Source organism: Numenius arquata, chromosome Z (genome assembly GCF_964106895.1).
Source record: "Numenius arquata chromosome Z, bNumArq3.hap1.1, whole genome shotgun sequence".
Taxonomy (NCBI): domain Eukaryota; kingdom Metazoa; phylum Chordata; class Aves; order Charadriiformes; family Scolopacidae; genus Numenius; species Numenius arquata.
This window is the reverse complement of record NC_133616.1, coordinates 17,615,808-17,638,822: the sequence shown is the minus strand read 5'-3', so window position 1 is coordinate 17,638,822 and position 23,015 is coordinate 17,615,808. Positions and strand designations below refer to the sequence as shown.

The 23,015-nt window shown below is 42.3% G+C and overlaps 2 protein-coding genes across 3 annotated transcripts in view; one reads left to right on the top strand and one right to left on the bottom strand.

Annotated features, from left to right (window-relative positions):
- The window catches only part of PARP8 (poly(ADP-ribose) polymerase family member 8), a 113,551-nt gene extending 96,331 nt beyond the window's left edge, over window positions 1-17,220 (bottom strand). Inside the window, exons 1-2 of one of the 2 annotated variants that reach the window (XM_074165841.1) lie at window positions 17,115-17,220; window positions 16,300-16,354 (exon numbers count right to left, since the gene is read on the bottom strand). In XM_074165841.1, the coding sequence (XP_074021942.1) occupies window positions 16,300-16,354; window positions 17,115-17,205 (146 nt within the window). In that variant the 5' untranslated portion in view covers window positions 17,206-17,220. The remainder of the gene's footprint in view (window positions 1-16,299; window positions 16,355-17,114) is intronic. The other variant, XM_074165840.1, reaches the window with a different exon arrangement.
- A 1,399-nt stretch (window positions 17,221-18,619) lies between these two features.
- Window positions 18,620-23,015, top strand: part of EMB (embigin) — a 53,273-nt gene continuing 48,877 nt past the window's right edge. The window contains exon 1 of the mRNA XM_074166300.1: window positions 18,620-18,749. Coding sequence (XP_074022401.1) covers window positions 18,620-18,749 — 130 coding nt within the window. The remainder of the gene's footprint in view (window positions 18,750-23,015) is intronic.

The following is a 23,015-nucleotide window of genomic DNA, read 5'->3' as shown; positions in this document are numbered from 1 at the left end:
TAGCTGACCCAGGAGACACAAGATTGAATGCTCATTAAAAAGTCTTTTGACATCTCCGTTCCTAACCAGCCGTGTCCCCTAAGCACCTACATCTCTGATCCGGAGCCTGCATCCATGCTGCTGGCATCCAAGCAGTCTGACACAATTAGTCACAGGCGTACAAAAGGATTTAGGGGATCGTGAGACCAAATTTTAGAAACCTCCACAGCTAAGTGACAAACAAGAAGGGGCCTGGACTCTGCAGAGGTTTTTAGAAACGCTAAGGCTCTGTTTTCAGGCCCGAGCAGCCTAAGTGTGGGACTGGGTGTACTGTGGAGTCTCACAGTTGAGCATCCTGATATCTCTACCCCTGGGACTAGAGCAGGATCTTACGCTACTGAAGGAAAGGGAACCACTGCCATAAAACATTTAGCCATATTTTGGAACAAAAAGGGCTGGTGTAGATACCTCATGCTTCACGACTCCAGACAGGAGGGAAGTACCTAAATTTCCTAAGCGTGCATGTCCCAACACAAGCCTGGCAGCTTTTCCTGCCGGGCACCTCAGGACATTTCCTTTGCAAAGCCTCCCCTCGGCAGCCTGCCAGCAGCTCTGAGGCACAGCAAACCAGACACAGGACAGCACGCCTTGTGAGACAGGCGCTGTAAGACATAAATACATGTTATTCTCTTGGAGAAAGGCTCAAAAGGACCAACAAGTGTAAGTTTCTGTGATGCAAATGGCCCACTGCCTTCTTACTAGTACACTGTCACTTGCTCGGCATGTTCGTCTATCCTCACTTTCAATGGAAAATCAAGTTCTTTTAGATTTTATTCTAAAAGATGAATGTTTTTACCATGCTGTTTCTCAACACACCTCTGCAGGGTCATTTGCCATTTTACTGGTGTAACTGTGAAGTAGCTGGTTACGGAGCAATGAAAGCTGAAGGTTCAGTGACCCAACTTATCGTCATCAACACAAATATGTACTTGTATCAGGAACATAAACACAGCATGATACATGTTGGAGGATCCTGATGGAAATCTTAAAGTAGGATTCCTCCAAGTTTAGTTAATGGATAGTCCCCATAACAGTTATTATTCTCTCAAAATGCTATTTACCATACAAGACAGCCAATGTTAAAACAAATAATACTAACCAAGGAATTACTGAGTAATATACATTATACTGAGTAATATAAATTATAATAATTTATAAATAAATATACATTACATACAAACATAAGGAGGATTTTTAGCTAGATAGATGGTCAGGCAGATACATAGGGTTAAGTTCTTTTAGTGTAAATAAAACCAGTATCATTGCTTCAGCTTTATGCAGATGAGTGCAGCCACAGGTATTAAAATAGCAAAACACATCAAAGCAATTCAAACTGTAAATGGAATTCTTTCAAAATGAAATTTGGCCAAACGTTAAATATTGGCCTCAATTACTCCAATAATCTCTAACTGAAATAAATGGAATTATAAAAAAACAAAAAACAAAAAAACAAAAAACAAACATATAAAAGACATTAAACTGCTCTTTCTCTTTAGTTAGGCTTATATCATCTCATCAGTTTACATAGTCTAGAGATAGAGGGGAGCAGGCTAGAAACCTTTTATGTATTTTATTTCAGTCGAAAAACTGATCAGCAGCAGAATAAAAATGATTATGCAATAAACTCCTGAAACTTACCAAGTACAGCAATAAAAACCTCAGCAGTTCTGACCAATTGACTTCAAAATAGAAACAATCTATGGAGTAAAGTCCCAACATCACCCCAGCCCACTCAACCTTCACCTCACAATTCAAGGATTTTTCGGTAGAGTATATTATCTAGTTAATCATGAGAATATTGCAATCATTAGACATTGAAATCACTGAAGTCTGAGAGCTGTAAAGGATTCTCACTCAGGAGCAGCTCATGTCCCAATCAATGTACTGCCACTGCAGAGCCACGGGCAGCATCCGACAAGGAACTTCATAATACCAGGGGCAAACAGTTTGACTGTTTTACCTACCTGAGCTTTGAATGCATGTCAGTCAGATGCATAAATTGTTTTTTCTAAAATTTTATTTAGAAATATTAGAATAAGGTATGGTATTGGTCATCCTCAGTGCTTCAAGATAAAATGAAACAAAACCTGGCATTGTATCTCTGAATGAAATAACACTACCATAATATGCAACACCTCCAGCTTCAACCTCCTGCCAGAATTATTCATTATCATGAAAAATTAATTATAAACAACTCTGAGTGAAAATACAGACGTAAACAGATAATGAGAAAACAGATATTTCCATTGAGCCTATTGTCTTTTAAAGTATTTTAATTGTAGATGAAAGTAGATGGCAACACGTAACATCTTATTCTGTCTTCACTGTTTAACGCACTAATAAAGATGCCTTCCCACACACAGCCAGACTTCCACTTTGCCCTGATATAACTCAGAGCTGAACGCTGACCCATGCTCTTTCTTGTTACTACTCCCTCCAGACTTCTCTTCTGTAGTCCTTCATGCAACAGCAGCAGCACCGAAAAGGAAACGCCGAACCTCTTCCTCAGATGAGGCTCTGCCACGCTCGGTCACCCGTTAGCGCTCCCCCGAGCAATGGTGCAGAACCCCTGCCACCCGCCTGGCCATTGCGGCAACTTACCAGGAAACTGAGAGGCAAAACTCATTTGCATGCACATTTAAAAAATGCACACAGAGTTGAGTCAGAGAAAAACGCAGCTCTCCTATTATGGAGAGCTCAGATGTGTTCAGAGCCATAAAACCTCTGAGGAAGAGGAAAGGAGAGCGTGCTACACAGAAAGCTGGCACCACTTGCCTAAAATCAACGTGCGTGCACGCGTTGGATACGGTCTGGAGTGGCTGCATATGCTGCAGCTCTGTGCATGCTAGATTACTATATGGAATTAGCACTGGAAAAGAGATACTCTCAGTTTAGCTGCTCTCCAGGAGGAAATATTTTATGCTTAAAGTGAAGGACTCCGAGCCCTCTAGGAGGCAATGAGAAAGGCCTATTATCTATCTTCTACTCTTTTCATCCAAATTTCAGACACTGAACTCGCAGAATTCCTTCATTTTGCCTGATAAACTTTTTGCTGGCAACAAAAGGTTTTTTCTCCCTTCCCCACATATTATTTCATTGAAGCAGTTAATTATTTATTTCACCTGACCTGACTCCCGCTGAACGGTCCTGTGGAGCTGTGCTATCTGCCACCAGTCACTCTTGTCCTGACATGGGAGGAGAGCAGTCGGTCAGAAGCGCTCACTCCCACAGCAGGATGCCAGGCTCTGCCCATCAGCCGGCAGAGCTCACTGGGGCACCGGGCTGCTCTCCGTCCTGCTCTGAAACATCTCCCATCAAAGATGGTCACTTGAGGCAGATCCTGCTGCGACACTGACTGAGGTGTGGACAAGCAGCCTTCAGGGAGGGTACTACACACCAGAACTTCACCCTCTCTCCATTTACATGCTGGGTAGGGCACAGCCCATGGCCCGTTCCTCTGGTTGTACCTACTGGCACACCACCCCGCCACATTTCCTTAGCCATACAGGTCCTGTGTGCTGAGGGCACACCTCACCCATCCTATGCCTACAGGGCAGGTAATCTGCACCACAGGCAAACCTGTTTTTCAAGCCGGACCCTTAAAACACCACAGATAGATAGACCCAAGAAGTCCAGCTCACACTAGTGAAACTCCACCAGCAGGTCTGCAACAGGATGAGTCTTTCATCCGTCACTTATATCATTATAAATCAAAGCAGAAGCCAACAAAGGAAAACCTCAAACAGTATCATAGAGGGCAAAAAGTCACCCTCAACCAGTTATATTACTGGACAACTACATGAAAAGAAGATTGTAATGATCCCCAAAGCAAATACTGAATGCCCTGGGAAATACAGAGTAACAATTAATAACACTATGCTCCTAATGAAATGTGCATTGTTACTGATGGAACTATCAGAAGGTTTCATGTATTTGGGGGAACAGAATTAAAAGATAGTTACTGCAGAGAGACTCCCAAAGGTCCATAAAGAGTCTTTTATAAATAATAAGTAGCCTGTAAAATGATGAGAAACCGTATAAAGCAACATCTATTTTTTTAATTGCTTCACAGTTCTATTTAAAACATTTTCTGTAACGCGTAAGACCATACAATTTTTACTGGTTCAAGCTAAAATACATTCTCATACCTGTACAGCACCTACAGTGAGAGATCTGAAATATACACTATTTCTAAACGTCTCTGTTCAGTCTTACTTAGGTACAACAGAAATCTCAAAAACAACCCAGGTAAAAAAGGTTTTTGAACCTAAATCAGCAAACAACTCAGGCTGCAGCTGCAATTATTTCAGCAGTGATTTTTTTCTAACCACCCACATATTAGACACCAAAAACAGAATAACGAACAGCAATGACCATGTGATCGCTCCGATTAACAGCCTTGAGCACCCGTTGTTAGTCTGGTGAAACTTCCCAAGAACTGAAACAAGCATTTCAGGACACACATATAATCTGAAGGGAACTGGGAGATAAGCATCTATATAGCAGCTCCATGTTGTTAACTTGCATCGTCCAGCTGTTTAATACCATTTCACGTCTGTCTGCTTCAACAGTATGAACACAACAGACAGCAGGTTTTACCAGAATTAATCAGTATGCAGAGCACCTCTGGAAAACAAAAGGCCAAAGGAAACAAGGGTGGAAAATGATAAATTGGGAAGGAATGGAAAGACAACTGTAAGGAGCCTATGCTCTCCAGTAGCGCAACCAAAATGGAAATGATCAGGGTTGATGTGAAACCTTCTTTAACTTCTGCAGATTGAAGTCATCATGATCTCTCAAGGGGGAGTGCAGAGGTTGTATTTCCTGTGGGACAAGACCTTCCTTGTGCCAGAGGGATCCTGTGGGAACATCTCTGTTGCACGTGGACAGGGAAGTGCTCTGTCAAGCTCACCCTAGCACCGAAAATGAAAAAAGAGACCGCTGCAGTGTCTTGGCTAGTGCCTTTCCTCATGGGGTTGCACCACATGCAAACCTGAGACTTGGGTGTCACACCGCTGAGAGCACCTGTTTGCTACATGGAAAAACTTCTCAAGTCTCTGTCACTTCAGGCATCTCTGCCCCATTTTGGTGTCATGTCACCCCCGCTATGATACGAGCCATTCCCAAAGAACATAATTTATATCTCACTTTATCAGCTTCCATGAAACTTGTCCTTACCTGTAACCTAACATGCAAACACAAATAAGGTGTAATTTCACTTTGGTATGTAACTAATCACGTATTTATTAAACTCTTCCACTAGAAGACAATGAAGATAACATACTGCATTTATATTTAGCTTTGCTCTATTTAAACTTCCTTAACAAGATGAATGTAATTATAGACAGGTCCTCAGTGCTGTAAGTTGGCACGACTTTACTGAATTCCACGGCAATTTGTCAATTTACATTAGCTGAGGATATGGTAATAATGTAACATCACATAAAGTACAACAGGGAAATAACCTGGGACAAAATACAGACGGGAATACGCTGCAAGCAACCAAAGTAATGGTGAAATGATCATTAATACCAGCATTTTGTGATGGCTTGCTCAGCACTTTTGTCAAAAGTTCTGCAACTGTTACATACACCCAAACATGCTGGAAACGTGCTTTCGGAATTGCTGTGCCAGACAAGACATGCCACGTTTCTCGGGGCCTTTCAGTCAGCGGCTTGACCCACTGTGCTGTCAGCTGGTGATGCCTTACTAACAGGGGAAATGAAGAAGGACTTTATAACCAGGGTCAAAGCTTTCCTTGGCCCTAAATGATGATCAGTTTATGTCCTCCATGAGCGAAATCAATAGCTTTTGTAATTTTTATCTTGACTCATGTAACTGCAACTCCTGCTCTCTTCACAGACAGCAAATGCCTAATCCTTATTAGCACACTGGGAGGCCAGCATCTTCCACACATCCATGCCTGCCTTGAAGCCAGACAGTGCTATATGTAAAAGGTATTTACACTCCCTATCTTAGTGTGTTTGTTGTCCTTGGCAAAGGTCAGTTTTTAGCTGAACTACAGGATGAATGTGTTTCTTCATGCCTTAAAATAAAAGCATACCCTTTTATGAAGTAGTATTTTTTAATATCTAGTTATTGCTGTTAAACACAGAAACAGTATAGTAAGCAATTATTCATCACAAGACGGACAATCTAAAACAAATAAAAGCTTATCAGTAACATATAAATTCAGGTACAGAAAGAGCCCGAAGTCTCCCTCCACCCATCTACTCCCTACAGTGTAGGGAGAATGCATTTCTTGTAATTCCTTCTATATAGCTAAAACCACTAGAATGTCTCACAATTTGTCATTTTAAATAAGAATACCAAAATCAACAAATAAAATGTAACAGCCAAAACAGGGAGTTGTAAATGTCCTTAGATTACGGAGCAAAATACCTTAACAAGAAGAACGAAACTGGTGGCCACTAATCACGTGCAATTTTATTTCAGTAAAGAAGTTGGGAAAGCTTTAACCAACACTGGAGTTTGATGTAAAAAATCCATCAACAGCTAAATCTGGCACATGGAACATGAAGAAAGCAGGACTGTATACCAAAGGCCATGCTGCTGTTGTGTTATACAGATATTTGGGGGGGTGGGGGTGGGGTGGGGGTGGGGAGAATTATGTGCACGTACACACATAGGTCTGCTAAAGGAAAGAGAGCCTGCATCTTTGGTAGGCTGATTATTATGACTCTACTTCGTACTCTAGAGACCAGTACTAAACTAATTTTAAACTTCTGCTGGCCTGAGTTAACAAAACTAGTATATGCCCAAGGAGATTCTTGCAGAGGTTATGTTCCTCCAATTGCTACCTAAACATATCCAGTTTTACTCTCCTTGTCATCCACTGACAAAATGTCCTTTTTCAACACATAAGCCTATAAAATCCTACTACTGAAATTTTATGCCAAGCCTAACAAGCCTTTTTCTATATGATAATTAGAAGTCATTATAGCAAAATAATTCTCTAACTTAAAAGAAAAGAATTAATAAGCTGTTTTAAGCTGTAACTCCATTAGAGCTACAACCATGCACAAAAGATTTCATGTAATATTCATAGAACTGTATTAAAGCAGTAGAAGACTACCTTAATTTATAGAATTCCCTATCTATAAGGGAAGGCTGCTGATAGTGTCCATAACCAACTATATGTTTTCCAGAAATTTTTAATACTTGAAGGTTACATTTTTTGGTCTGACATACTGAAATAAAACTCTTTTTTTGTTGTTTTTTAACATTTCCATTGTTTTGCACAAATATATACTGCAATGAACAGATTTCACACAGTTTTGGTCTGGATAAAGTCAATATATTCCTTTTAGGCGTTTTCACAGAACAGTCCTTGTGAAGAAATCACCATTTCTATTTCAACTAATGGTTATACCTACAAAAAGCTCTGAAACCATTTTGGGACTCAGCTTAAGATTTAATACTGATTCTGAGTGAGCGACAGGAAAAGAGGTTTTCACGTGGCCTAGCAAATTATGTTCTTAAAAGAGGACTCTGTGACAACCAGGTTTTCAGATGCTAAGGTTAAAAAGACAGAAGAAGAAAAGCATGGTTTTTGACAATCGGCTTCGGTCCGTGAACTCTGCAACGCCAGCAACTTGGTAAGAATGCATGACAGCAAGCTTTTTTCCTTGGATAAATTGCAGCTCTCCCACCATCCAGGAAAGTACTCAAAAATGAGAATACATCTGCAAATATGGCAGAAAACAGAACTCTGGTCTTCTTAGCTCTCCTCCCTTCCCCCCAGTGAAAAGAATCACCTGGATTGACATTCACTAGGAGTAATCAGGGCCAGATTAAAATTCAGCGGGCCCAAGTGAGCTCCATCGCATCAGTGGAATTACTCCAGATTCACACACCTGTAATTGAGATCAAGCAGTTGACTATCAGCAAATACTTCTATGATAACGAAGTGCTTCCTGGTTTTAACACCTTTATCAATCCCATGTCCTCATCTGACAGAAGAGCATCCTAATTATTTTCATATTTTGCTGTATGTATGATTATTACAGGGTGAGAACTCCCCATCAAAGATTAAGTTTTCAACATTCAGGAAAAAGAATAAGCAAGAATGAACAATACTACAAAAAAAAAAAATAATATTCTACCATTTGCAGAAAAGCTAATGACCTGGAATACCATGTCTAACCCATAGGCTATTTTTTCTGCTTGAAAGCAAATGCTGTCTGTCACAAACACCTTGTTGAGTAGAAGCATGACAGTCGAACAGTGCAAAGTTATCCTGCCTTCTAATTTGGCTCTTAAAATAAGAAAAATACTTATCTGTAAACATAGAACATTCTTTTAAAGTAACAAGATTCCAAGATGGCAACCTGTAATATAGGAGAGGAAATGCAGAATGCTACACAGTTTGAAAGGAGCTTATTCTTTAATTACACACTTCTCTCTACAAATGGTGTATCACCGTTTTTTGTACTCTCTTTTGGCAAATGGTACATGTCATTACACAGGAGACACGCTGTTGCCCCTTTTGTTTCTGTTCAATGCCTCGAGGCTGGAAGGAGATGTCCAGAGGGTTTGCTAGTTTCTTTGAGCTTTCTCTTTGCCCTCAATTCTTTGCTCCAGACAGGCTCCCACTGAGCACTACACAAGTCTCCCTCGGAAGAAGTGATTCAGCTCAACCCTAATTGCCAGGACGCACCACGGTCTTCTACAACAGCCAGGAGAAACCAAAGCCTTCTACAGGGCTCAGGCAGGTACTCTGCCTTCAAGCCAGCTACGGAGAGACGCTCACCCTCCAGCCTTTACCCAAGACTGTTTTCTGGCTGTTACCTTACGTGAGCATGTGCCGAACCATGACTTACTCCCATGGGATTACACTGTGCCAAAAGCACGCAGGATGCCGCTTAGCCCTTGCAGTAGGGGAACACAATGTCTGACATAAACCTCCCTGGAGAAAACGGGTCCTCCCAGGAGAAGTCTGAGTCACAAAAGCAACAATTGTTCCCGGTCCTTAGGCAAGGCTCTTTCCTGTTCTCCCTCCCATAGAAATAGGCTGGATGCAACCTTGTGTGAGCGTGCAGAAGGCTGTCAGGGGAAGGAGATGTTATTTCTGTACCTTGTTTAGTCCCTCTTCTTTCAGTGAGATTTTCTAGCTACTGCTGCGCAGGATAGTAGGCTTATCTTTATGAGTCAATTTTACCCTGTTAAAAGGAGCTGCTTTTACTCAGATGAGGCCAGCTCAGTGAAACATCTGTAAAAATCTTCACCCTCCTCTAGCAAGGAAGACATTAATTGTTAGGAGCTGTTCTCTTAAGTGGGATTTATTTAATGCCAAGGCAGAATCACATTGGAGTTTTTCTAGATTTACTCACGTTTCATCCCTTTCTTAGTTTTAATTGTAACTAAAGTGAACTCTCCCAGCAGTATAAAATTTACTTTCCCTCTAGGTGCCGAAGCTTATTAAAATAGGTATTTTGACTCTGAGGGATTAGACTCTGACTCAAATAAGAATTTGTATTCTGCACAGTAAGTAATCCATGGAAAAAATATGCCAACAGGTATCTTCAGCTCTTTATTTATGCACAATGAAAAATATGGGAAATTATTAGAGACTAACAGGAAAAGCCAGAAATGGCATTAGCCCCAATACAGAGAAAAGTGATCTAAATTAATTTTGTCAGAGTGAACTCTGCTTTCAAATTTATTTGTCTTATCACATTAATACCTTAACAATGACAGCCTACAGGTCTATTTTTAGGTACTTAATATGTTAAAATATGTGATGAAAGCAGAGAAAGAAGTTACTGAAAACGTTTTCTGTAAAGACGTTCAAGCACTCTTCCCACCTTTGTGCTGGTGAACCATTCGAACAACAGTGCAAGCATTTGTACAACAAAAACACCTGCGTAAAGACTGTGATGCTTTTAAAAAGCGCTAAGCAATGCACAGTAATACTGAGACCTCTACGTGGTGTGGGAGTTCGGCACTTCTGATAACTAGGCCATTCATTTAAGCACCTAAAACCACATTTTTCTCACTAAAAGGTAGACGTTCACAATTTGAATGTATTGTTCTTAGTACAGTGTGCAGCTAAAAGAGGAGAGCCACCCACTTCACCAGACCAGCAAGAGATCTCCCCAAGACCATGCTCTCCCTGAAGTACGTGATTTATAAATGATGCAGTGATGGGGACTGTGTTAATTTCAGACAGTGCTGATTTTCTAACGGCAAGGCGAGAAGGATCTGTTAGATACAAGACCATCAGAAAAAGGTGAGCTCAGTAAGACCGTGAGTAGAATGGTGTTGATTTTGCTTTTCACAAACCCTCAACATGGCATTTTTTTACTTTGACTTTTTTACTATAGTGCTCTACTAGATCCCTTTTTAGGATGAATCATTTGTTAAATCACACCTACTGAATTTCTTGTAGTACCTATCAAAAATCTATCTATAGGAATGTATGGGTAGATCCCTTTTTAGGATGAATCATTTGTTAAATCACACCTACTGAATTTCTTGTAGTACCTATCAAAAATCTATCTATGGGAATGTATGTACGTACTACACACTGCCAATACCAAAAGCTAGTATAAAGTCAGAATAGGTATGTTAGCAGGAATTCACAGAATGGAAAATGCTTGCCTTAAAGAGAGATTTAAAAACTGAAACTTAATTAATACATGACACAAAACTGTTTTTTAAAAGTACCCAAGGCTGTATTCAACATTACTTCATCTACAGAATCTTTAATGAAAAAATGAAAATCATGATGCTTGCCATGTTATATCTAAACTAGATTCCTGTCTCACAACACAGATTTTTCTCCCAGGAAATGGTATAGTCCCAGCAAAAATGTTAAGCCGTATTTGATAGGAAAGTTAAAATTGAAAGACAATGTACAATCTTCCAGGTATTTTGAAAGAGCAATAAACAGATGGCTAAGTACAAGCTGTGTATCTAGTTTTCACCCTTTTCTTACTGTAGTAGAGGTATATTTTAGGAATGTAATTACATATTTAATAACCTGAACACAAAGTTAAGCACAGCCATCAGCAACAGAAGATGAAATGAACTGTGCTTGTGCCAGCCCTTCATAAGCCCTGTGTAAATCCCATTCCAGCTAAACCAAAACCATTCAGAGCAATGGATTCCATAAAAATCATCTTCTTAAGACATACTTTCATGGACACTTTTCATCTTATGCAAGCCACCACTGCTTCCAAAACGAACAGTTCAACCTTCTCTCCCCAAACCTTGCATAGCCAGTAAATGCACTGCCATGCAACGAACCCGACAGAGGAGCTAGGTTCAAACTAACCTATCCAAAAAAGGCTGGTCTTAAACTAGATCATTTCGGAAAGGAAAGAAAAAAATGAAAACGTTGAGAAAAGTATCCCATTTTGATATTTTCTGATGGACAGAGTTTTTCAGTTTAAAAAATGTTTTTCAGTTCTCTCCCTCCCCTTTTGCTACAGCATATATAAACTGAACAGAAATTTTAAGATAAAACCACTCGTCAATTAGCCCCAAACCATTTTTCTTCACAGCTTTTTTCGTACTGAAGACTTTTAGCGTTATGAGAGTGACATCAGAATTTCAAAATTATCCACTAAATGGAATCTCTCATGTAGGCAGTTTTATTTAACTCATGTACATAGCAATAGGGCATACCACTAATTGGGAAAAAAAAAAAAAAAAAGGTTATCTGTATCTATTTATCATCAAGTGGTTCAAACACCTGCTGGATGTAATGCGCTAGGACTGCAGATAGTGGTTTTTGTCTCCAGCGACAGAAAGCCACAAGCAATTTAGTTACTCTTTCAGAGGCATGGCTCCCCAGCTGTGAAATACTTCACTGCTACAGTGAGGTGGGAATTAATTCATCAGTTTACATGAGAATTTCTGATACTACAAAATTAAGCACTATGCGCAACCTCTTGAACAGAAAACAAAAAGCCAAATATTCAAAATCAAAGTAGCCAAAGCTAAAAATTTGTCATTATTTTAAGCAAAAAAACCCCATTTACTTCAGACCAAAACTCAACTTTCCTTGCTTCTTCGGAACTGCCATTATAATCATTGTGCCAAAGTATGGAAAGCAGAGCATAAGAGTCCACCGTGCAAAGAGAAGATGGGAGTTTTGCTGACAAAATTAATGTGTTCAGTTCTTACAGGTCTTATCTAGTTTCTTTACAATATGCTGCAGTATTAGATCTGTTCTCATGCACAGCCTTATTGTCATCATCCCTTGCTGCCAATGGAGTTAAGTACATATTTGAATAAAGGGGTATTTATTTCAGGACTGATATGATGTCCTCGTTTAGCCTCAGAAAAAAAAAAAAAAAAGAGGCGCTGAGAAAAACACTAAAAAAAGGAAATATCTTTTTTTTTCAGGACAACCAAGCGCTGCTTCTGTGTAAACCATGTCAAATGACATCAAGTGAAAACAACTTCAGGGCATCACGCATTTTTATTTATCTGAAAGATGACAGATCAGCAGTTCTGTTCAGGCTGCACGGTTTCTGGAGGAGCAATGTCTCACATAGGGGCAGAAAAAAGGGAAAAAGGAAACGAGATTATTTTTAAAAAAAGATGAGAACTTGACGTGTTCACACTTCGATATCATTTTTAGATCCTGCAGTAAAAAGCATAAAAAATCCAGCCATTTCTGATATTCTGCCAGATGTAGTTAAAGAAGAGTAAATCTTGCACAGTCACAGCACCCAAATGAACACCTCACTTTATAAGAAATCTATCACCCTACTTAGTGCTTTCTGACAGTAAAATTAAAAATTATTACATTGATAAACAATCTGCCCCATATTTAGTGCTCACATTATGCACAAAGATGTGCTTTCACTAATAAATTGCTAATTACAACCTTCTCAAACCAGGAGGCACCTCTGCAGTGTCGAACAACTCAAATTGCTTGGGAGTGTGTGAACACAGTGCATTTTTTTTTTTAAAAAGAGAAGTATAGTGAAATACAGTCCAAAAGGTTTAACTGAACTACGTAGGTAAAGGATTATTTATGGTAGTTCACACAATACAAATACATCTGTACTTATAGAGATTATTCCCTTCTAACTTTTCAAGAAAAATCCTGTAAATGCAAAATCTCCCTTGAAAGGTATTTATGCCCATCTAGTGATCATTTACACATAGATTATTTACACAATATAATAGTTTAATATCACCTAAAGGTCAAATGTTGGAACAGGTCTATAAGAAGAATAAAAAAATAATAGTTCTCAGTGGATTTCTCTGGAACCTCTGTACTTGAACAAAAGCTAAGTCATGCCCTCAGGGTTTGGTTAAGCACTTTACTGTTGGAATACAAGTTAACTCCACTGAAGTGATGATAAATGTGCTCCGGATCAGGCCTATCTATTTGGATTGATCTGCAGCGTGGTTATGTACTACCTCAATATTTGAATAGTACTAATGTACGAAGAGGCTGTGCAATCAATCCAAGCAACAGGGAAAAAACAGATAAAGACAGAGAAGCTGGCCCAAAGGAGAAAAATCTCACACAGACAAACTAAACAGTTTAAAGAACAAACACAAATAAACCTTAGGTCCTCATCATAAGTGAATAATGCTGATACACTGGCTTCCACAGATTTAGACTCATTTATTGAGAATCTGGCTCTGAATTTATAAATGAAGACTACTCATAAATGGGCACTAGAGGCAACTACAGTATGCAGAGGAATGCCCCCAGAGAAGTTTAATTTGCTAGTATTGTCACCTGCCTTTACAGGAGGGTAAGACAAAAAATCCAAACAGAAAGCTTACTGCCTTCTTCTAAGGGTTTCTGTTGTTGTATCTAACCACTATGGCTAAAACAAAGCCATAATACACACTGACCTAAAGGAATATCTAAAGGAAATAAAGCATGAAAAAGACTTAGTTGCAAGCATGGCTAATGAGTACTACAGTACTGTGATCTTCCTTACACACCATTTCTACTCTCGCTCATTTAATCCTGTTTCTTGGTTTGAACGTCCACCCAGTGAACATCCACCCCTGTGCCCATTACTCAAAAGCCTGTGTCCCCGTCGGTTCGAAAAACAGCCATCAGCCAGAGTATCTGAAGTAACTGGACAGGGCCTGCGGCTGATACGCAAGTCTATGACCATGAGCTAACAGAGGTTTTGCCATTTAGGGACAATTCCTGAGCACAATAGTCAAAAAACTGGAGTCACCACTCAGGCAGATCACAGCTGCAGCAGTGGCAAGAAGGAAAAAAAATCACAGCCAAATGCAAGAAAAAGATCCTTAGATGGCCACCGGTCGCTGCTGTTGGCCCTGTACTGGAGGGCTGCCCGAGCGCTGCCCGTAGTGCAGTATGGCTGCTGCTCAGCCAGTGCCGTCTCAGAGAAGAAGCCACTAACTCATCTTCGATGTGAGAAACTGAAGTTTGGCCCTAAATAGTCAAGGCTTAATGGTTTTCATTTGACGTACTTCACAAGAGAGCTTACCACCATAAACCTGCCACTCAGTACACCACTCTAAGAATATTATAAAAGGTCCTTCTGAATGACAATACAAACAAGCAGAGAACGTGAAACGCTTATCTCATAGGATACTTTTTAAATGTCCTTAAAATGTGAACAGGAAAGTGAAATTTGAGTATGCTCTAAGTAACTTCCCACTTTCGCCAATTTCTGTAAGCATAACGTTTGTTTCTCAATTCAGTTTGGATTTTCAAGGCCCTGAGACCAGTTTCCAGTCAACGGTTTCCTAGGCCAATGCTGACCCCAGTTAAAATTCAAGGCTGCAGGATGTAAGGTCCTCTTCTGTCTCTCCTTGTATAGGTGACAATGTTTTGTTTCAATATTTATAAACCGGTTTGTTTCCCATCAGTTACACCCTCAGGCTTTTCACTTTATTCGGCTTGGAAAATGGAAACAATAGACAGGTTTCACTTCCTGGTTTCTTGCTGCAATATTTGGTTTAGAAAGCAGTGTAAAGTAACTTTCAAATTCAATCACTTTAATTACATAAGTATTATTTCTGTTAGATGATTTTTACTGTATCAAGACTTTCAAAATTGCCTTTTAAAAAGTCTATGTTTTCATATACTAAAACCTTAAATGAAAGAGTATAGTACAAGCAACCTGAAAATACATTCATTCTCAGGTACTGGGTGAACTAGCCTACTCCACCGAAAATGAATTTTCCGTTGGTAGGAAGGGGCAGGGTAGCAAAGTGGGAAAGCGTTTTTCTGAGCAATCTCGCAGCCTGGGGACCATCTGGGAGCCTGCTCCTGAAGCCAGGCCCCGAAGCACACGCTGGGGAGAACCAGTGGCTGCGGGAGCACTGGCTGCACTGAAAGGTTCCCTTGCAAAAAATACAACACTTTAACCTGGCATACCCTGGGAAAGAAAAACAACTGCCGAAGATATCAGACGAACTGAGAAAAAAAGAAAAATTTAAACAAACAAACAAACAAAAAAATCAAACCAGGACTTCTTGCCAAGTGTAATAAAATTTAGCTAAAAGATAAGAGAATGATGTAACATACAATGTTAACACCTTATTAAATAAAAAGGTAACTAATAGTTGGGGAAATCAAAAGGAGGTGTGTTCAAGCTTTTACATGTATTTCCTTTCGAAAACAGATGAACACAACAAATGCTGAAATATAATTAAAAAATGTGTACATGCACAATCCAGTTTATAACCAAAACCTCGGAACCACTTAGAAATAATATTTAAGCTACCATTCAATAAAAGCATTTTTTAGCCTTATAAGCTACACTGTCAATTCACTTAATGTCTCAGGAATTTGATTTGGTCAATTGCAGACAGTCTTGCATCTGTCATAGGACTAAATATGGCTCTCATGCAAGAGAATAAGGTGCTGATGTGAAATTTGGCCTACTGGTTATTAAAATTGTAACTTTTCCCAGTTTTTTAAAACGAATTAACTTTATATCATGTTGTTGCCTTTGCTGTGGTTTCGTTGACGTACAGCAGAAATTTTACGTATCCACATAAATTAAAAAAAAGACAAACAGTGAAGCTCCTCAGAGCAGCCCTCAGAGGAATGAGCCTGTGACAAGCAGGATCACCTTTCTGATCACCTCCCTCCACACTTCCTCCTCCTCGGTTTACCTTTGCACGAAGGCACATGATTTACTGATCCTCCTTTTGCAAAAGGAAACAAAAGAAGCCTGCCATGGTATTGAACCACTGCACCTCAGTGCTAGCAGGAAATGAAAGGAGTCATTACTGTACAAAAAAAAAGAAAAAAAAAGGGAAAAAAAGTACCTTTTGGAGCCTCCAATGTAGGTGAAGGTAAAGGTGGAGTCTGAGTACCTGAAATCTGAACGACAAAGAGCTGCATTATTACAACTTGTCCTTATTTTGCTGAAACTGCTGGGTGGAAGGGGGGGTCGGGGTGAATCCGTGGAAATGCAGCATCCCCCCCCCCAGCCCCTCGCAACAAGTGCCCGGTGCTATGGCAACGGCAGGGATTTCCATTGTCAGAAACGGCAACAGGCAGCCACAAGCCGGGCTCCCGCAACGGCTCATCGCGGCCGGCACCGCGAAACCCCCGGGGGTGGGGTGGGGTGGGATGGGGTGTTAAACGGGAAGCGGGGACGTTTACCGGCGGCCGGGCGGGGAGACAGGCATGCACCGAGGAGCCCGGCCGCCGGAGCAGAAAGCAGCGGGGCTGCGCTGGGCTGCGCCAGGCAGCGGGGGGGCCACGTACACGGACACACTCACCCGCACCCGCCCGGGTTTGCGTGTAGCCGCTGCCACCATCCCTGATTCGGGATGTCGTGTCCGTGTCCCCCCCACCCCACACCCCACACCCCACACCCCACCACCACCACCACCACCACCTTTCCCGGCCGGCGCCTGGTCTCATCTGCCCTCACATGCCCTCGGGAGGAGGAGGAGGAGGAGGAGGAAGAAAGGGGCTGAGAGCAGGCACATGCCGGCTCGGCGGTGGCCCCCCCGCTCCCGGGAACGGCGGCGAAGGGCACGGGCACCGCGGCGGCGGGAGCCGGGTCCGGGGCGGGCGGCGGCGGCAGAGCCTCCGCGCCGCCAACCTGGCCGCCCCCGGGAGAGAAACTCACCTGCAAACAGGCAGTCCTTCTCCGCCTTGCACTTTTGGATCACAACGTCAATATCCTTCTGAATCCTCTCTTGTCTTGAACACATCCCCATGAAATAAATCCCAGGGGAAGAAAAAAGCAGCCTTTATTTCCACCCCACCCCCCTCCCCGCGCTGCCAGTTTTTTAATATTCAGTCCGAAAGATGGACCCTGGGGCTGGCGAGCAGGAGCCTCCCCGGCGGCCCGGAGGGATCCGCTCGGCCGGCTGGAGGACGGAGGAGGAAGGCGGCGGGAGCCGATGTTGCATGCCCAGATGTGCCCGCCCAGATGTGCCGCCGCTGCCGGCGAATGGCAATTTCCTCACAACGGATCCAGCGGCGGAGGGTGGCGGCGGCGACACGGGATCCCCCTCCACCCCCACCCCCCACCCCCCCACGCCCTCTGGGTTTTTTGGGGTTGGTTGGCTGGTTTGGTCTTTTTTTTTTTTTTTTTTTTTTTTGAGGAGAGAGGAAGAAAAAAATAAATAAATAAAAAAATAAAAGGGGGGTGGGGGGGTGGGGGGTTCGCCAAGCCGACCCGACCGCTCACATCCCTGCCCCTCCTGCCAGCAGCGGCGATCGCCGCGCAGCAGCAGCGCGGAGCCGGCGGCGGCGCCCGCACCCGGTCCCTGGCGGCGCGGCGGGGCCGGCGCTGCTGCAGCGACGCCGAGCCGCAGACCCTCCCCTCGCCGCCCGCCCGGCACGTACGGCCCCCGCCGGCTCCCCCGGCGGAGGCGGCGCGGGGGGAAGGAAGAGGCGGACGCACAAGAGCGGTGCGGGCCGCCCGGGAGGCGGCGGGCTCGATGGCCCCGGCCCCGCTGCCGGCGCTCGCCTCCTCCTCTTCCCTTTCCTCCTCCCTTCCCCTACCCTTCCCCCCCCCTCCCCATTGCCCTGGGCGTAAGCTTCCTCCTCCTCCTCCTCCTCCTCCTCCCCAGCAGCGGAGAAATGCAAATGGCAAGTGATCCGGGCGGCGGGGCGGCTCCCAGGCTGGCACCGGGGAGGAAGCGGGCAGCGCCGCGCTGTGTAAGGCCGGCGGCGGGGGGCACGGGGGAGAGGGGCGCTCCCCTTCCCGGCCGGCTCGGGGGAGCGGGGCTCCGCTCGCCCTTTGTCCCCAGGGGGGATTGCCGTCCCGCGGCGTCCTCCCCCGGCAGCCACCCCCCGGCCACGGCCGGCTCTCTCTCCCCACCTCTGGCCGCCATCCGCCGGCGTCCGCGCCTTTACGCCCCCGCGGCGGCTGCTCCCCGGGCCGACGCGGCGGGCAGAGCCGGTGTGTCCCCGGGCAGGGACGCCTGGCAGCCCACCCTCGGCAGGGTGCTGTCCCCTGCCCCCGCCCCATCGACGGGGACGCGAGCCCACGGGAACGATAAAAAGAGAATTAAGGTGTTCAGAGCCCCTCCTCGGCCACCGAGGGCGTCGGTGGCGCTCCCGTCCCCCCCGTCCCCGGCAGAGCCGTCTCTCGAAGGCGGGGGCCGCGGGAGGGGACTGAGGATGTCGGTTCGGCGCCTGGCAGCCGGTGCTGATCCAAGTAATAACCGTCGTGTAACTCGGAAGGAATGGTCAAGTCAGCAAAACCCAGTATTTTTCTTCAAAGCGCAAAGTGAAAAATTAGCAAGAGCAGGTGTGAATGTAGTAGGAACGGATTTGAATTAAAAAATTGAAAGAATATGCACAAAATTCAGTTTTTTACGTATTCAGCCAGCTGTGAACAGCTCCCATGGATTACTCATTATTGAGCTCAGTCGCTTTAGTGTTTTTTCATTAAGCAAGTCTGTATTAATCATGTATTGTTGAATTCAAACACAGGGGACAAATACAGTCATTATTATTTTTTCTTAAGTTGAAATAGCTTGAAAAGTGAGGATAAAAAGATTCTTTATTTATTCCTATCTAGATAAGATTTTGTGTCTGCAGGAAGGAAAAAGGAGGGAAATAACAAGGAAAAGCAGGTAGTGTTTAAAGAGAACAAAAATTCATCTTATGATAGGACTCTGAGAAAATAATTTATCTTTACAGGGAGATTTCCAGATGACTTTTCAGTGCTGTTCACTAAATTCTACCACAGCAAGACTTTCCAAGGCAGGATACAGAACTTGTCGCTGTAGTCAGACATATAGTGCAATATGGTGAGACACTGTCATTCTGTCAATTTATGCCAGCTTGGTCAACGAGTGACGCTTTTCTGGAGATTTTTTTTCTAGCTGTTCGAGCTAGGACATCAGCAGCCATGTTTGCTGCCTCCCCCTTAATCATAGTTAGAAGATGTAATCAGAACTTGATTTATTCTGGTGGGGTGTTGGTCCTGAACCTTGTAGAAAAAGGTCTCTGTTATCCCTCCCACATGGATCGGGAAGGAGGGAGGTTATTAGACAGTTACAGGATATTTATGCTGACAATTCTCCTCACAGCTTATTCTGACCACAGGGTTCTTCTCAGTGTCATGTCAATTAACACAATTCTTGGCTGCCTTTTTAAGCCTCTGACTACTTTCACAGGCTTGGTAACAGTGAATTGAAAAGTCACCCACAAAGAAACACCACTGTCTTCAAGAAAGCTAATATGGTTGGTATCTGGTTTCACAGCATCAACGGAATAGAACAAGAAGTCTGGAAATACGGTTGATTATTTATTCTATTTATTGTTATCTATTGTAAGGGGCTCTTAAATTTCTAGATTCTTAGCCAATTTAGCCCTTGATTTACCTGTTGACTCTAGTACTGTTACAGCAGGAATGGCTGATTTCCCTGCGGAAAAGCTATATTATATATTGAGGTCATTCTTTTGATTAAAATACTGAAAACGAAGTCTTAGAAAATCAAGATGAATCTCTAGAGTTGATCCCTAAATTTTTAGATTGACAAGGTGCTGACATCCAGGTACCCTAAGTGTTACTGCAACAGTATCTGTCTGCGTGCTGTAATCTCTATAGCAATGGACGTTAAACCACCCCCTTGAAGAACCTTTCTGAAGAGCTTTACACATTATTTCACAAATGATAGGACAGTTGGTCTTGGAAGTGATGGTCTTGTCTCAAAGGAATTCAATGTATGTCTTTCCAATTGCTTGAAAAAGCAAGTCTTGCAAATTGGCTCATGTCATTTCTAGTTTTGTCTCAAGTTCAGCTCGGCTCGGTTAGATTATACTGAACTGATTACCCCAATTAAGTAAAGAAGAAACACAAGTAACTTCTGTTTGTGTTCCTGAGAACCTGAAAACATTTACCAAAGTGTAAATAAGGTAAAAAGAAATTGAGAAACATGATTATAAAATTTATGTGACAAGATTGGCTCAAAATGTAATGGGGAAAATTACCTAAAGAGAGGGAGAAGCAGCTCAGTGAATGTGTTGCAATAATGTGTGACCAGTGACTGTGAAAGTTACTGAGGAAATGCACAGACCAGCCAATTTCTGCTTGTACATGGATTCTGCCTCCTTTAGACAGAAGATTTTTTTCATTTTATGGTGGAAAGAAAACCCCTTTTCACCTGTTAGTAAACTGTTGGAAATATTTCAGTAAGCATCAGGACACCCTGTTCTGTCCCAAAGTATCTTCTTTCTGTATTTTTCTAAACATGTTCCTGTTATATATAAACAAATATTAGAAGTCTTAAGGAAAATAATAATATGCAGACTTGCCATTATGAGGGAATATACAGAACTTGGGTGAATGTAACATGGCATGTGTCCAATATTTCTGATATGGGAGCGCATTCAAAAGGGCAGAGATAAGGAAAAGAATCCAAAACCCTCCAAAACATTAAATTTCTATCAGCCCTCCAAAACAATAACAAAAACCCGCCTCCACTTTTATATGCTCCACACAAAACTCCAGTACAAAACAAACTAATCCCCTGCTTTTTCTCCAATTTCAAGGACTTATTTGCCAGTCAGTGATACAGCAAAGCTCACTGATATCTGTAGACAGTGTGCTCTGGGAGGTGGAACATTTAAAGGATCAATACCGTTCCACTCTTACAGCATAAAACACAATGCTGCCCTTCCAGTAAGCTTTCTCAAAATGACAGTCATTTCTAAATGACACTGTGGCATTTAAGTCTGAACACATAGTCACTAAGTTGTTAGAGATGTAGGAGCAACACTTAGCTGTCCCCACCAATGGAGAAGTGACACAAAGCAAAAAAAAAAAAAAAAAAAAAAAGTTAGCTTTAAGTTTTAGTGTAATTTTCACTAGAACTCTATTATTGGCAGTTACAATCTAATATCCTGATGTAATGTTCAAGTAAATACTCTGAGTTTATAGTTCATTTCCTTAAAGTCTGTTCCACTTTTAGACAGGTAGCAAGTCAGCCGACCTTTACACCGTAGCTCTCAGTTGTCCATCCAAGTAGTCATTGCCACTCTGTGTAGCCACAATCCACACCCAGAGCAGTCAATATTAGAATACAAAGCCAGTCAAATCATGGTGAAGTTATAAATAGATTGGCTTCTTTGGGTCATCACTGTAAGCCTGTGATGACTTGAATTAAAAAAAAAAACACTAGCATGGTGAATCTATCATGATTTAAGAGTGAATTTCACTGTGAGTAAAGCATCTTAAACTGATTTTTGGAGTGGATTAGCACTGGTCCATTGATAGAAAGCCTTAGCTTTTTAAAAAAAAACCCCATGGATAAAATGGCATTAATAACATGACTTAAAATACTGCTTAATTCTTAATAAAAGCATTAAATATTTTCCGCTATAAAATCTGAAGTAATGACTTAGATTACAGTATGAAACAATAGGTTAAACTACCCCCTGTCCAGTCCTCCATAAGTTTTTAAGAATTATTTTAAGCCATCTAATCTAGCCTAGGGGGTGAAAAAGACCTTTAGCTAACATATTTTAACATTATATATTTTATTTCCTTTTTTTTTTTTTTTGGATAGGAATGGAGGAAAAAAACCAGCCAAGCATTGCAGTGATGTACCAGAGGACCAAGGCTTATTTCTTTCAATTCAGTGTCAAAATTTCCAAAGCAACAGTATTTTTTTTCTTTTTTAAAAACATGTATTAAACAGCAACAATAGACACTGCAAACAAAACAAAAGGATGTACAGGTGCTACACACAGGTGTGTGGATTGCTATGACAGTGACCTCTAACTTTTCATCAAAGACTAAGTACTCATCCTTCCACATGTCACTGAGGCCCACAATAGCTAAGCCTGTGGTGGCTAGCATGATAAACGCTCCTAGCAGTGTTCAATAAATCATGCAATCAGAGTCCCAAATGACACCACAATTTATTGTAACTCTTGGCATTACACTTTCTAATGATGGTTTTAACTTTTTCTTGGTTTGCCTCCTTCACTAACGTCATATCATTTCATCAAGCTCCAACAGGATAGGTTTAGACTGAACATTAGGAAAGAATTTTTCACAGAAAGAGTGGTCGGGCATTGGAATAGGCTGCCCAGGGAGGTGGTTGAGTCACCATCCCTGGATGTGTTTAAGAGACGTTTAGATGTGGTGTTGGGGGATATGGTACAGGGGAGAACTTTGTAGTGTAGGGTAGATGGTTGGACTCGATGATCCCAAGGGTCTCTTCCAACCTAGACGATTCTATGATTCTATGATTCTATCTTTCAGCCTCCGCCCATTACCCTTATTTCTCCTTTTTCCTTTTCTTACTAACTCTTACACCATCAAGACCTATTTTTTCCCTAGCACATCTCATTATTCCCTCCTTTCAACTCTTGCTTCTGTCTATCCCATCCATTCAGTTTCCCTCTTCCACCTCACTCTTGGCAGCTTGGCAGCTCAAGGAAGAGGGCTAAAACAGAACAGGAGAAATGGGAGTTTTACAGGAGAGGCAAGCAGGAATATTTCTGGACCTTTTATCCATGACTTTCCGATGTCAGTCACAAAGAAATCCACAATGGGAAC